This window comes from Osmerus eperlanus, chromosome 25, assembly GCF_963692335.1.
Source record: "Osmerus eperlanus chromosome 25, fOsmEpe2.1, whole genome shotgun sequence".
In the NCBI taxonomy this organism is placed as follows: Eukaryota; Metazoa; Chordata; class Actinopteri; order Osmeriformes; family Osmeridae; genus Osmerus; species Osmerus eperlanus.
The window spans coordinates 7,351,108-7,364,843 of NC_085042.1; the positions used below are offsets into that span (position 1 = coordinate 7,351,108).

The 13,736-nt window shown below is 42.8% G+C and overlaps 2 protein-coding genes across 3 annotated transcripts; both read left to right on the forward strand.

The window, feature by feature from the left end:
- The first annotated feature begins 2,592 nt into the window (after window positions 1-2,592).
- ppp2r2aa (protein phosphatase 2, regulatory subunit B, alpha a) lies at window positions 2,593-9,060 on the forward strand. Of its 2 annotated transcripts, none has more exons than XM_062451395.1 (10): window positions 2,593-2,901; window positions 3,488-3,583; window positions 4,000-4,097; window positions 4,215-4,380; window positions 4,486-4,598; window positions 4,735-4,912; window positions 5,012-5,176; window positions 5,306-5,475; window positions 5,679-5,770; window positions 6,271-9,060. In XM_062451395.1, exons 1-10 carry the CDS (start codon window positions 2,895-2,897, stop codon window positions 6,548-6,550), a joined length of 1,365 nt encoding a protein of 454 aa, XP_062307379.1. In that variant the 5' UTR covers window positions 2,593-2,894; the 3' UTR covers window positions 6,551-9,060. The 2 variants fall into 2 exon arrangements, with proteins under 2 accessions (XP_062307379.1, XP_062307380.1); XM_062451396.1 differs by having other exon boundaries at window positions 3,509-3,583.
- Window positions 9,061-9,182: 122 nt separating this feature from the next.
- Window positions 9,183-13,628, forward strand: bnip3la (BCL2 interacting protein 3 like a). Its single transcript, XM_062451081.1, has 6 exons — window positions 9,183-9,316; window positions 10,198-10,468; window positions 10,556-10,637; window positions 10,963-11,069; window positions 11,200-11,349; window positions 11,634-13,628. The coding sequence occupies exons 1-6, from the start codon at window positions 9,262-9,264 to the stop codon at window positions 11,680-11,682; spliced, it is 714 nt and encodes a 237-aa protein (XP_062307065.1). The 5' UTR covers window positions 9,183-9,261; the 3' UTR covers window positions 11,683-13,628.
- The last annotated feature ends 108 nt before the right edge of the window (window positions 13,629-13,736 follow it).

Below are 13,736 nucleotides of genomic sequence, written 5' to 3' on the forward strand. Positions count from 1 at the left end.
CCCACAATTCCTTGGGCAGGCACCTCAGGCTTGATATTAAAAACCTCAGATGTTCTGCTGTCCAGCTGACATACCAATCTATTTAGACACCGAGATAGGAAGCGAAAACAAAGCTCATCGCCACGGAGCTTGGTTAGATGTCACACAAGGGTGCAGGAAGGGAAAAAAGATATAGCTCTCTAAGTACATTCTTCATCATTTGTACTGTCCTCCATACTCTGAGACAGAGTGGCTGACCCGTCTGATCAACTGTCTCAGCAACCTGTCACCCCTCTCAAAGCCACGTAGCAATAATTGTATAGGCTGTCTGATCGCACATGAGAAAGGTGAAGAAACCAAAAGAAGATTACGAATCTGTTCTCTCAGGTCTCTGTGGCCGGCAGTTAGGGAACATCAAAGTATGGAGGATATAGGAAACGGTATCTGGATCCTAGATTGTTCCTAAGAATACTTCCCATCTTAAACACATAGCATTTGCCATCTACAAATGACTCCCTGAAAATAAACTCCCCTTCAAGAAACTGTTGAATAAATGGCCTTGGATGAAGACTTCTTTTTCAAGTGGCAATCTTAGCCAAGACGACTATTTCAAGCAGTAAATCCTCCTTTTAACTGGGCCAGTTGGCAGCATAGCAATTCGTTGGTGTGTGATATCACACTGATATGTACATTCTCTGCTACGAGCTATGCGTCCTCAGATTCTCCTATCAGGGCCCTCTACCCACATAAACATAAAGAATATCCCCTGAAAATGTTGACCTTGCTATATAAATTTACTTAGCTGCTAAATGAAATTTATGATTTCCAAATGATGTGGCTTCCATGTTTACCTACTTGGTTTAAAAAAAATGAAAACCCCTTCAAATGTTCAAAGTATGCAAAGATAATTCAAAGATGTAAATTCTAAAGCTTGGGTTGAAGAACATGTCAAGGAGGTTCCTCAACTGCTGAAAGTGATTGGATGCTTTAGCACATCATTTCCATAGGGAGAGGTAAGTGTTTACAAATGAATGAGAATTGGCATCTAAAAAAGGTCCACTGGACCTAATGTAGGTCCACTTTAAGAAAAGGTTTTTGAAACCTTCGGTCATTCCAAACCCCCTCTCAGTTATTTAAGATCACTGGGAAAAGCAAACCACTGAAGGTCCAACGATTAAAGTGGTGAGACAGTATTACATTTAATGCATTTAAAGTTTAATACAATTTGATGCATTCTTTTTGTGGCTATTTCAAAGCATTTTGTGGTTGCAACTGGTAGGTAAAACATAATCTTTGTCCCCCAAAGTTTATTTACATTTACATTTAGTCATTTAGCAGACGCTCTTATCCAGAGCGACTTACAGTAAGTACAGGGACATTCCCCCCGAGGCAAGTATGGTGAAGTGCCTTGCCCAAGGACACAACGTCACGGCACGGCTGGGAATCGAACTGGCAACCTTCAGATTACTAGCCCGACTCCCTCACCGCTCAGCCATCTGACTCCCTTTATCAAGGTCAAAGGTCAATCAAAAAATGTGTTTACATGAAAGAAGATATCGTGTAGCATTTGAAGTGCATGTTTTACTGCAGTGTCAATTACTTTGTGTCCACTCTTGCACTCGTGTTAGGTAACAGGGAGGTCACCTCTACTCAATTTTATGCCCCCAGCCAATTTCTCTGTACCTTAAAATATGTCCTTATTAATTACCATATTTGAGCTGCTCCATTTTTGGGGTAAAATTGTCTGCCCTTGTAATCACACTTCTATATTTTACATAATGTTCTAATACAAATGTATGTAGTGAAATGTGCACATGGAAAAATAATGTATTAATGATCACTTTGGTGTCAGTGTAACCCCAGAGATTAACTAATCACGGGTGTTTTGCAGAGGAAACAATTCATGATCACGTCTTGCACAGCGCAGTTATAAAGTGGCAATCTTACAAACAATTCCTGCCAGACTCTATTTTCCAGACACTCTGTTTTCCCAAAGTGAAACCGGGAACAATTAACAAAGACATTAAAGGCACAGAAACCATCTCGGAGTGTTCCAAATGGACTCAAATGCAAATGAAAGACTGACAGAGGAGCACTTTTCAGGTCTTCAGGATTTGACACTGTGATGGCGTTTGGCACACATGATTCTCTCTCGATCCACCATGAAGCTAGTTTAAGTATTTCACCCTGATTTATGAATTCTTCAGTGTGCCATACAAAATGAAATTGGAAACAATCCACACTACACTACTGCCATCTTGTGGTTAAGGTAGTCAACATATACTTATTATACAGTTGGATCAGAGAGACGGCTACAGTAGCCTACTATTTGCAAAAGTTAGCTTTTCTAATTTTAATCAGTTTAGTAGGCTATAGATCTACATCTTTTGACATTTCAGTAGCCACAAAAACAGGAGGTAAGTGGCCATTGAGGTCAGACACAACATATAGTCAATACACAACATACATACATACACATTAATTAAAAAATGTGTTTTTTATTTAATCCTGGCGTTAATTTAACTATAAATGAGGTCTTTTAATTTAGGACTGGGGCGTCAATAGATGTCTTCCACACTGACGCAAACAACGCAAAGACGTTGTTGCAAGACAATCAGGTTGCGCCATTTTAAAAATTAAAGCAGGGGGGGTGAATTTATTTTGCTAGCCTATCTAGCCTAGCAAGTGTAGCTGTAGTTGCGCTTGACAGCTACTGAGTTAGGTGATCTAGAGATCTGAAGAGTAGAGTAACTTACTCAGTAAAGTTTAAAAAGGGTCTCGGAAGAGCCACATTTCAGTGCAATATTTTGCACTGCATTCTTGCAGTTAAGACTACTGTATTGTACTAGACCGGCTAGGGGTAGTGGGTGGAAACCTGGGCCCAACTTAGTCTACGACACGAAATCCCTCTCACCATGGCAGGTACATTTGGAACTGTGGTTGAATACTGTGCGGCAGATTAAGTACAAATAATGTATGTCAGCTAGTAATATGTAGCTATATTATGTAGCTCGCAAAAAGGAACTCAGCTACAGCTCGGTCTGACTAAACTAGTGCTAGCACAACTAGCTAGAGCTAACTGGGACAGGGAGAGACTTTGGCGTCCCGCGAACTAGCGATTCAATTCCTGACTTAATGCGATTCAATTCCTGACTTAATGCAACTAGAAACTGTTCATGTTAATTTAAACTAGATGTCTTGCTAGATACTTTATTTGAAATGACTTGTACGCATGAACAGTTGCCACCAAACTGTTACTTTCCAGTTCCAGCTAGTCTAGCTACTTGACAATGACTTTCTTCATACTGAAATTAACATGCTTGCAAATATTGGCCAACTATCCAAAGTTTTTTAAAGAATGCACGCAAATATGGTTTCAGTAGTTAGCTAGCACCGTTAGCTAGACGGTGTTTAAACATACATTTGCTATCTAAGAAGTTGCTATTACAGCCAGGAGGGCGATCCAATTCCTGCTAGGTTGGTGTTAGCATGTTCTCATCACCAACAGACTTTGTTTCTATGGAACCAGGAGCCGGTGGAGGCAATGATGTTCAGTGGTGCTTCTCTCAAGTGAAAGGAGCAATCGATGACGATGTTGCAGAAGGTAAGCATCTGTACAGTCTATACAACTGTTGATACCAACTTTCAGAAAACGTGAAAAAACAAGAATACTCAATCACTGTAGTCTGTAATTAAACTGTTCATTACCATACATGAAGTGTCTTGTGTGTGGTACTAAGTGGAGTTGAGATCCTACTATCTCAGGGATAACAGTAGCCTTTTCAGTCTCTGTCCTTGTCTCTGATAAGTGACATATAGTGTTGTATTGTTGACTAGTATGTCAATTTATAACGAACTTGCCTCTAAAACCTTATAAGAAGCACACCAAATGCAGATGCCGTGTGTGTGGCTTAATCCACATTTGTTAGACAACTTCTAAAGCAGTCAACACACTTGGACATCATTTTGTATGTTCTTAATTATGTGTCAAAAGAGTCATTGAGAGTTGTGTTGTTTCAGCTGATATCATATCCACCGTTGAATTCAACCACTCTGGGGATCTGCTGGCCACCGGAGACAAGGGGGGCCGCGTTGTCATCTTTCAGCAGGAGATGGAGGTCAGTATGGGGGACTTAACACAGTATGGGGGACTTAACACAGGCCAGTGCTCTTCCACTGTTCCGTTGCCATGACGTGACCTGTCAACTGTTGTTGTTGTTGTTGTGATTGGACAGAGCAAGAACCAACCACAATGCCGGGGAGAATACAATGTTTACAGCACCTTCCAGAGCCACGAACCAGAGTTTGACTACCTGAAGAGCCTTGAGATCGAAGAGAAGATCAACAAGATCAGATGGCTACCTCAGAAGAACGCTTCTCAGTTCCTGTTGTCCACGAATGGTCAGTGGAGCATCGCTCATCCCCCCCCCCCCCCCCCCCTCTGCTGTTAAGTCAAGGATAACCAAAACGATGCATTTGCAGTACATATTGTTTTGTTTTTGGCAGATAAGACTATTAAATTGTGGAAAATTAGTGAGCGAGACAAGAGACCAGAGGGCTACAACTTAAAAGAGGAAGATGGACGCTACAAAGATCCTACCACTGTCACAACACTACGGGTGTGTAGAACTTAGTGTACATAAACAATAGATTACTCACACCCCTGTACAAACAAGTGGCACACACACACACACACCCTCTCAAAGATTGTTCCAGTGACACACCCTCGCAAACTCTCTCCTCCGTTCTTCTTAGGTGCCCGTGTTCCAACCGATGGACCTGATGGTGGAGGCGAGCCCCAGGCGAGTGTTTGCCAACGCACACACCTACCACATCAACTCCATATCTGTCAACAGCGACTTCGAGACGTACCTGTCCGCGGACGACCTGCGCATCAACCTCTGGAACTTGGAGATCAACGATCGCAGCTTTAGTATCCTTCGTCCGTGTCCCCCCGAGGTGAAACATGGATCGGATGAAGCACTGAAGGGTAGTAGATCCATTTGTCCTTGACCTTCCTGCCCCCCCTCAGACATCGTGGACATCAAGCCGACCAACATGGAAGAGCTGATTGAGGTGATCACGGCAGCCGAGTTCCACCCCAACCAGTGCAACACCTTTGTGTACAGCAGCAGCAAAGGCACCATCCGTCTGTGCGACATGAGGGCGGCGGCTCTCTGCGACCAGCACTCCAAACGTAAGCACCTTTTTGGGGGTTCGGAATACCGGGTGTACCTGTGGGAACCTGGTGCCGACCCGGGAAGAGGTCGTCGAGACCCGTGAAGGTGACCACGCTGTGTGTTCTGTGTGTTTGTCTTTTGCTCAGTGTTTGAGGAGCCTGAAGACCCGAGCAGCCGTTCGTTTTTCTCGGAAATCATCTCTTCCATCTCCGACGTCAAGTTCAGTCACAGCGGGCGCTACATGATGACCCGGGACTACCTGTCCGTCAAAATCTGGGATCTCAACATGGAGACCCGCCCCGTAGAGACGTATCAGGTCTGTGTCTGGACTTTTCTACCTGCAAAAGTAGCTGCAACTAAATACTTTTCTTTTGCCAAAGCACAATAGATGCTATTTTTTGGAAGGGAAGATGCACATTAATTAACATGAGCACTTGGTCACAATCTGTGAAGGATCTTTTATGTTGTATTTCCAAGCAAAGCTGACATGACAAAAATGCTTTTCCTACGTTCAAACAGGTCCATGAATACCTCAGGAGTAAACTGTGTTCACTCTATGAGAATGACTGCATCTTTGACAAGTTTGAGTGCTGCTGGAATGGTAACGACAGGTAAGATCATCAGTTTGACCCTGATAACATAACGGCAAACAATATCCGCCTCTCCACAGTGTAACCTATTTTCTGCCTGGTGAGCCTCCTAAGTAGGGGAAGTCAAAAATAAAATCCAGTGTAGAATACTAGGGGGATGGGTATTGTTCAGTGGTAGAGCACTGCTGATCAAATGGTTGCAAGTTCCCCCCGTATTATGTTTTATGCTGAACACTTCCGTGTGTACCATAGACGCGTCTAAACTGAGAAGCAGTTACCTTGCTAAAACCTGCTCTCTTGTCAGAAGGGGGGTCAGATGGCTGAGCGGTTAGGGAATCGGGCTATTAATCAGAAGGTTGCCGGTTCGATTCCTGGCTCTGAAAAATGACGTTGTGTCCTTGTGCAAGGCACTTCACCCTACTTGCCTCGGGGGGAATGTCCCTGTACTTACTGTAAGTCGCTCTGGATAAGAGCGTCTGCTAAATGACTAAACGTAAATGTCTCGTCACCTCGCTCCTCAGTGTCGTGATGACGGGATCCTACAACAACTTCTTCCGGATGTTCGATCGCGGTTACCGGCAGGACGTGACGCTGGAGGCGTGTCGGGAGGGCAGCAAGCCCCGCTCGGTGCTCAAGCCCAGGAAGGTGTGCTCGGGAGGGAAACGCAAGAAGGACGAGATCAGTGTGGACAGCTTGGACTTTAACCAGAAGATCCTGCACACAGCCTGGCATCCCCATGACAACATCATCGCCGTGGCCACCACCAACAACCTTTATATATTTCAGGACAAGCTGAACTAGTGTCCAGCGACGCCCTCCCCACCCACGTCTTATCCCCTGATCCCACTTAAGCTTTGCTCTTCCGATCCTCTAAGTCCGGAGAAGGACTCGTTTCTGGTTGTCCGCTCTTCCCCGGCCGCCATGCAACTGTTTCCCACTACATCCCAAAAGGGAACACTGTCTCTTTAGTCATTTCGTTTTTTTTTATTTATTTTTTTATTTACGGTTTCCCCTCTGTTCATTCATCGCACGGTTTCGGGTGCCATTACGACATGATTTGTTTTATATGCAAGCATGTTTTATGTCGTGTAAAATAGGGTGGGATTTCTACTGAATCTCATTTCTCCATCTACCACAAAGATGCCATTCTGCTCGGGTGAAAGTTTGCTACAAACACAGCGAGCTGTCGACTCCTTATTTGCCCCAGGCATTTGTCAGGTTGCCAAGTTGGCTCCCCCCCCCCCCACTCAAATAAAGTTATACACTTGCCATTGATATAGACTCTCTCTCTCACGCACACAAAACTGAGTACTATTATGTATCTGATACCAGGAGTTTATACAGTGTGCAGACTAGTAACACCAGTAAGTACAGGGTCACTCGAGTGACTGATTCAAGTCATCCAATCTTAATGTAGGCTGACATGCTTTAGCACAACCTTGTGTGCAAACAACCAGCTATTAGTCTCGTACCCCGTGCCACCATGTAAAGCTCGGCACAAGCGCTGGAGCCCAGCTGTGAAAGGCTACGGTGTCGGCCATGTTGTGCCACTGATGTGCCTGGTCTGTCTCGTTTTAATGGTTTTTAAGGCTACTCAACTAAATGTTCTGTTTTGATTTCCCCGTCTCCTCTGAATCAGGTTTGGGTTTGTATGTTTTCTTTTTTTTTTTATTATGTTTTGTACTGCACTTAAGACAAAGAATAATTACTTATAGTTGGTTTATTTTTGTATGAATTAAAATGGGAATTCTGCTAACGTTAGATGTCCTGTCTACTGTTAGTGTAGTCTGATCACTGTAGTCTGTTTATCTGGTCTGGGGCAGAGTTATACGCTCAGGGTATTACTGGGATTGGTGGGAGATGTTGCTTGAATGTGAGCACTGTTTGTTCTGGTGGGCATATAATGGGGGGCTGATGCATACTGTATATACCACTATCCACGTATGTGATGTCCAAAAAGAGTGTTCTCGGGTAACCATGCTTCTAGTCTTAGGAGCAGAGGGTTGTATTCTGTCTGAGCACGTCAAGATACAATTCTGTATTTCAGTTACTGTAAATGTTATCATCAGCGATTTGGAAATTCTAAATGAACTTGGAACTAAGCTGAGTTGTGTGACTGTTTCTGCTGGTTAGGGTCCAGGTTGGCCCTTCCCTATGGTTGCGTTAGTGGAACACTGGAACTGCCATAAAGAATCGAGTCACATGGTTTCCATTGTGTGGTCAAGGTCGGAAAGGTATTTTCTTTTGCCTCAATTTAGTCGTAAAATCAAAAGGTGTTCGGGCTATGGGCTGATTTGGTTTGGTTTATTTTATGAATGGAGACACTTGCTGGAATATGGAAAATACAGTGTGGGCAAAGGTGTCACCAGACAAAACGGTACTACGTTGTTTTTGCATACATCATTAGGTTGAGTAACTCGCTCTAGTCAGGTTTCAGGGCTTAGGAGACAGTATTTCAAACTGGCATTACCTGCACTTGTACTGTATTAGTTTCCAGTGGCATTCTTTTAATTGCATTTTGGATTATGTGGGTAGATTTATTTTGGTCCATACCACATATGTTATTTATGTTGACACTTGAATGACAAGGCACTCTTTTTTGAGCCACTGTATCCTAGTTATTTAAGTTCAGGATTGTTTACAATTTGTTGCCAATTGTAAATAATTCATAATCTCACTTACTAGCAATGCCACAGGTGCATGTCATAGCTATGGATGTTATTGTAAGTTATGGCACTGTCCTATACTGTAATTGTCACGTTGTTTCAAGGACATTTTATCTGTTGTAACAAGAGGAGCAAAGTTCGTAATATATATGTTTACCAACTCACCCTATTCCACCATCACTCTCAAATCACAGTAAATAACAAACGACAGTTCAACTTTAATTTAGCTGACACTTATCGACGGCCTACCAATACTGTTAGTATTTCCCACTTACACAGTCCTTTGCTCATTTGTTGGTTAGAGACCACCAAATGTAAAGACCCTTATTGCCTTTCTCATTGCAGTATAGGAAATAAGATAATCAAGTATGTTTCTTAAACTGACTGGCAGGCCAGGACGGGTCGGCTCAGGGGAATTTGACTTATGCGTGAGAGTCGGGACAGAACGCACTTTTTTATTTTTGAGATTTTTTTGGGATTTGTATGTTTTGTTAATTTGTTTCAAGGGGCTTTTGAATAAACATTTTTGAAAATATTAAGAGCGAAAAAAAATCTGTACTCTATGCTTTTTTGCCTTTGTCAAACTAGATTAAATTCTTAAGAAATACGCGTTCTAAGACTGGACTGCAAATAAAACATGTATTAAATGAGTTTTGTTTTTGGTGACATTTTTCATTAGTTAGACACTCATGGATGACATTTATTAGTGTTAGGCCATTGATGAGGATTGTTAAAGAATGGGTAGGGGATGTGTCTGGGCAACTGTTGGTCAATGCATGCAACTGCGCCTGCGCTTAAAATCGATTGCGTGTCGTGTGGCTGAATGTGAAATTTTGGGCAGCAAACATGTCTACTACTGCTGCCGCCCAGCAAAACAATAACGAGGAACCTGTCCTCATCGGTAAGTACCAATATTAGCTCTTTAGTCTTTTGCACCTATGCAACATGATCGTGTTGGCTTTGCATGGTTGTTTTTTTTTTAAGCTATTGTCAAACTTGTCTCGGGTCGCAAGCTCCTCAGTTTCTTCTAGGCAGAGATGAGGAGGGTTTGTTGAATAGCGTCACCCCGGATGGTTCAATGGTTTTACTTTGAGTACTTGATTGACTGGAGTTTAACCAACCACCGATACAAGTTTTCTGTGGGCGGGCTTAATGTATCAAAACAAGTCTGCGACCAAAAATGATAAAAATGGCCTTTTCATAAATGTTCATTTATCCGATAGCCTACCCATAAGGTGGCAATCAGGTTTTTATTTGTCAAATATATACTTGTATACGTTATCTATCGACCTTTTTAACAACGTATTTATAATCTCTCTTGACAAATTTCTTTGTCACAATAAAGGCAACTGGCGATCTCGTTTTGTGAAGGCATAGCTACGAGCTAGCTTTTGCTATATGCAATGCATTAATAGCACTAAAGCTTTTTTGTTTTGATGGTGATTATTTTCTCAAGGCCCTTCCATATTTATATTCCCGAGTATTTGTGACCCGCATTCTCATATGGGTCTGGTGATGCAACAAAATATCATAAAAACAACTTGATCCAGTAATTTTATATAGATGATAGATGGGTACTTCATCCCCTCGCATACATTGCGTCGTTTCAGCACTGTATCAAATTAGAATGACATTTGAGTTAGTTAGTTGTATAACTGAGCAAATTGCAAAAAATGTGAACGATACAAACAAACAACGAACAGCCGAAGGGCGAGTCTTGGATGACGTGTGTTGTTTGATTGACCACAGTCCGAGACGGTGACGTTGGCATCAATTTTTCAGGATCCTGGGTGGAGCTGGAGATCAATGGAAACACAGGATCCCCGGCTATGCAGCCAAACCCTTCACCACCCTCCTCAGCCTCAGGGAATGGAAATGAGGGGGAGAGCCAGCCCCTACAAACCCTAGAAGTGGTGCAAGAGGACGCAGAAGAGGCTCTGGCAGGTGGACTAGAGCACGTGCCTTCATCCTCTTCCATCCACAATGGAGACATGGAGAAGATTCTTCTGGACGCGCAGCACGAGTCCAGCCAAAGCAGCTCCTCTTGCGACAGGTAGGGAGCACGAAAATATAGAAAAGAACCCCCGGGTCCTCTGGTAATGTGATGCAAGCGTAACTTGTTTTGTATCCGGATCCTCAGCCCTCACAGACCGCCCAGCCCAGATCAGGACGAGGGGCAGATCACCTTTGACGTGGAGATGTCCACCCAGAGAGGAAGCCAGGTGCAGTATTCTAACCTCCACTCCTCTATCTACATCTACATTTAGTCATTTAGCAGACGCTCTTATCCAGAGCGACTTACAGTAAGTACAGGGACATTCCCCCAAGGCAAGTAGGGTGAAGTGCCTTGCCCAAGGACACAATGTAATTTTTCACGGCCGAGAATCGAACCGGCAACCTTCTGATTAATAGCCCGATTCCCTAACCGCTCAGCCAACTGACCCCATTCAGCCCCATTCACTCTACGGTCGTTCCATCTTTCCCGTTCACACTAGTGGCATAGTCTACCTCTGCTGACGCGGGTGATTTGTTTTCTAACACTTGCAGTCTGAGGAAGATGGCTCTGAGAAAGACAGAGAGGAAGACATCTTGATGGACAAAGAAGCTGATTGGGTGGCCGACTGGTCCAGCAGGCCCGAAAACATTCCCCCTAAGTATGCAAGCCCAAACCTGACAGCTATTACATTTCAAAGGGAACCAAGGGGGGTTCAAGGCCGTCCTTGTGTGTATCCAGAATTTATTTGAGAAGATAATGACCATGTGGATGTTTTGACGTTTTCCCAGGGAGTTCCACTTCCGTCACCCGCGGCGATCAGTGTCCCTGAGCATGAGGAAAAGCGGGGCCATGAAGAAAGGAGGCGTCTTCTCTGCCGAGTTCCTCAAAGTGTTCATCCCTTCCTTGGTCCTGACTCACATCCTTGCCCTCGGCCTTGGGTGAGTGCAGGCAGTGACTTTTGACCGGTTGCCTTTCAACACACAGGTGCATTTCTCTGTACAGGATAATCTGTAGGATGCTTGTCCCATGATTAAGAAGAAAACTTAATGTTGGTCGTTTTGTAATTGTTTTCATATGAGACCATGCCAAAATGTGGGATTGTTACAAGGTTTTGAAAGACCATTGAAACTGCATTACGAGTGCCTCAGTCCTTTTGCGGTTTAAACAGTTTAGACAGTGCCTGCAGTGCTATCATATTTAAATTAACGTTCTCTCTCCACAGGGTCTACATTGGGAAGAGACTCACCACACCTTCCACCAGCTCCTTCTAAACTCTAACTAAAGCAGTGCCTGGAAGTCATGTCGAAAATACCCACGTCGACTAATAGTTAAAAAAAGACAAAAATCCCTTCTCTTCCACCGCTTCCAACACACTCCCGACTTCCTCTATCTCAGTCCCATTCAGCCTTTGATAATCTTCCCCACTCTTTGTGATCCTCTTCTGTTGTTTATGTCATAATGCTCTGTGACACACACATCCTATTCGCTGGATGGCCTGTGTTGAGGATTTGTTCATATGCATTTAGGTCTGCTTTCTGACACAGGAGTAGGACGTCACAGACAGCTCTGTCTATGGCATCCAACTGTCGTGGTGTCAGCAGGCCATAATAGACAGGCCCTGCCCATACTTATCTCGTACAGAAGAAATGCATAGGTATATGGTCTGGACTGCAGTTAAAATATATCTACATAGTATCTCTGAAGTTTCTTTAGTAATGCCTTTGACGGATAGATTGTGAGATATTCAGTGTGTAAGAGTTCTGTTTGTAACTTTTTGCAGGTTAATTGACACCCCTGCATGCAGTAGTGTTCCTTCTCCAGTCTTTGCAAGAGGAGGCTGCACGATATCTCACCCACAGATATATCCTATGACCCTATGATCCTATGATTTTATATTGATCTGAAATATGCCCCATATCATGTTTCAGCACAGCTTTTAATTGGCTTAGATATAAGTGGCTGGGAATCATGTCATTGCACAATTGCTGTTTTATAAGAAGTTTCTTCTACAGCCGTAGTGCAGTTATCTGAAGATGGGTAGAAGCTGGGCATCCTGGCATGTAGTGACACATTGCCTTATGGGTTTTGATCAAGGAGCATTGTAGGTCGGGTCCAGAGGGTTAGGAAATGTGGCTAGTGTACTGTTGAGAGGAAAGTTTGAAAGATGCAGAATTATGTGAAGGCTGCAGTTTTGCTCTTTCCTCGTAGCATATTTATTTTCTCCTTAAATCTCTTCTAAATACTTTTGAATATAGCTATAAATTGTTTCTTTTTTGTCTTTTTTCTTTCTCAGAGCCTGTGTAAGATTTAGAAATGTACCAATATGGAAAAATCCCTTGCTGATACAGATGTCAGGTAGAAGGACTATGTGACCAACCATCATTAGTTTTTTCAGTGTCTAGTATACATATATTTTGAATCATACAATACAACAACTACAGACAAGTGCCAAATCTATCTTTTAGTTTCATCACCTCTCATATAAGCTATAGTGCAGACACTGATCTTATTACCTGACATGTCAAAACACTTAAACTGTGACCTGATCCTGTTTGGTAATCTACTTTGGTTTGACGTGTCCTTCGGGGATTTTGACTTTAGACATTTCGCTTTATACGTTTTATAGGAGATACCTGATAACAATGTAAGTAATGCTTTTGTATATATGTTTAACCATGACCATTGTCGAATTCAGATGAAAATCACAATCCCTATATAGCACCAAATTAACAGCGGATAATTCAGTGAATGCTCACTCAGACTGAGGATGGAAACCATAACAGTGATACAGGAAGATGCTTTTCCCCACTGTCCTGTGCTGCTTGGTGATGTAGGGTTTGTGATTAAATAAGTGGAGCCCTCCCCCCCCCCCTCCCCCCCTTTTTCTAAGGCTCCATTGCATGCATGCTTTCAGCTTGATATTGACAACCGTTTAATGTTGATTTCATACCGACAATGCTGTTAAATAGATTTAATCAAAGTGAGTGTTCATCCTTTTATCCAAGGTTGAATACTAGTAAGCATGTTAATTGTTTTGTTTCTCCAAAAATCCAAACTCTGCTTGCTTTTCAGTTTGTATGGAGGGCAGGGCCCTCTCACTTCATTTAAGCTATGATGATGATTCCAGTAGCAACAACTTAAAGCTGTGGCATTTCAGTTTATTTTCTTCATATTCTAAAACTCATTAAAATGTGGAATTTGCCACAGACCTGTCTAATGTTTTGTGTTTCTCTGTGCATATGTATCTGACGGTTGCTCTGCATTTATATTCTATTACCGATTAAATCAATATTTTATGTGTAGGTTAAGCAAATGAACATGATAG

Coding starts and splice junctions, on each gene's coding strand:
- bnip3la (XM_062451081.1), top strand. CDS start 9,262: ATGTCTACTACTGCTGCCGCCCAGCAAAACAATAACGAGGAACCTGTC. Junction 10,469..10,555: donor AGCAGCTCCTCTTGCGACAG/GTAGGGAGCACG, acceptor CCGGATCCTCAG/CCCTCACAGACCGCCCAGCC. Junction 11,070..11,199: donor CCCGAAAACATTCCCCCTAA/GTATGCAAGCCC, acceptor ACGTTTTCCCAG/GGAGTTCCACTTCCGTCACC.
- ppp2r2aa (XM_062451395.1), top strand. Junction 5,177..5,305: donor CTGCGACCAGCACTCCAAAC/GTAAGCACCTTT, acceptor TCTTTTGCTCAG/TGTTTGAGGAGCCTGAAGAC. Junction 5,771..6,270: donor TGCTGGAATGGTAACGACAG/GTAAGATCATCA, acceptor CTCGCTCCTCAG/TGTCGTGATGACGGGATCCT.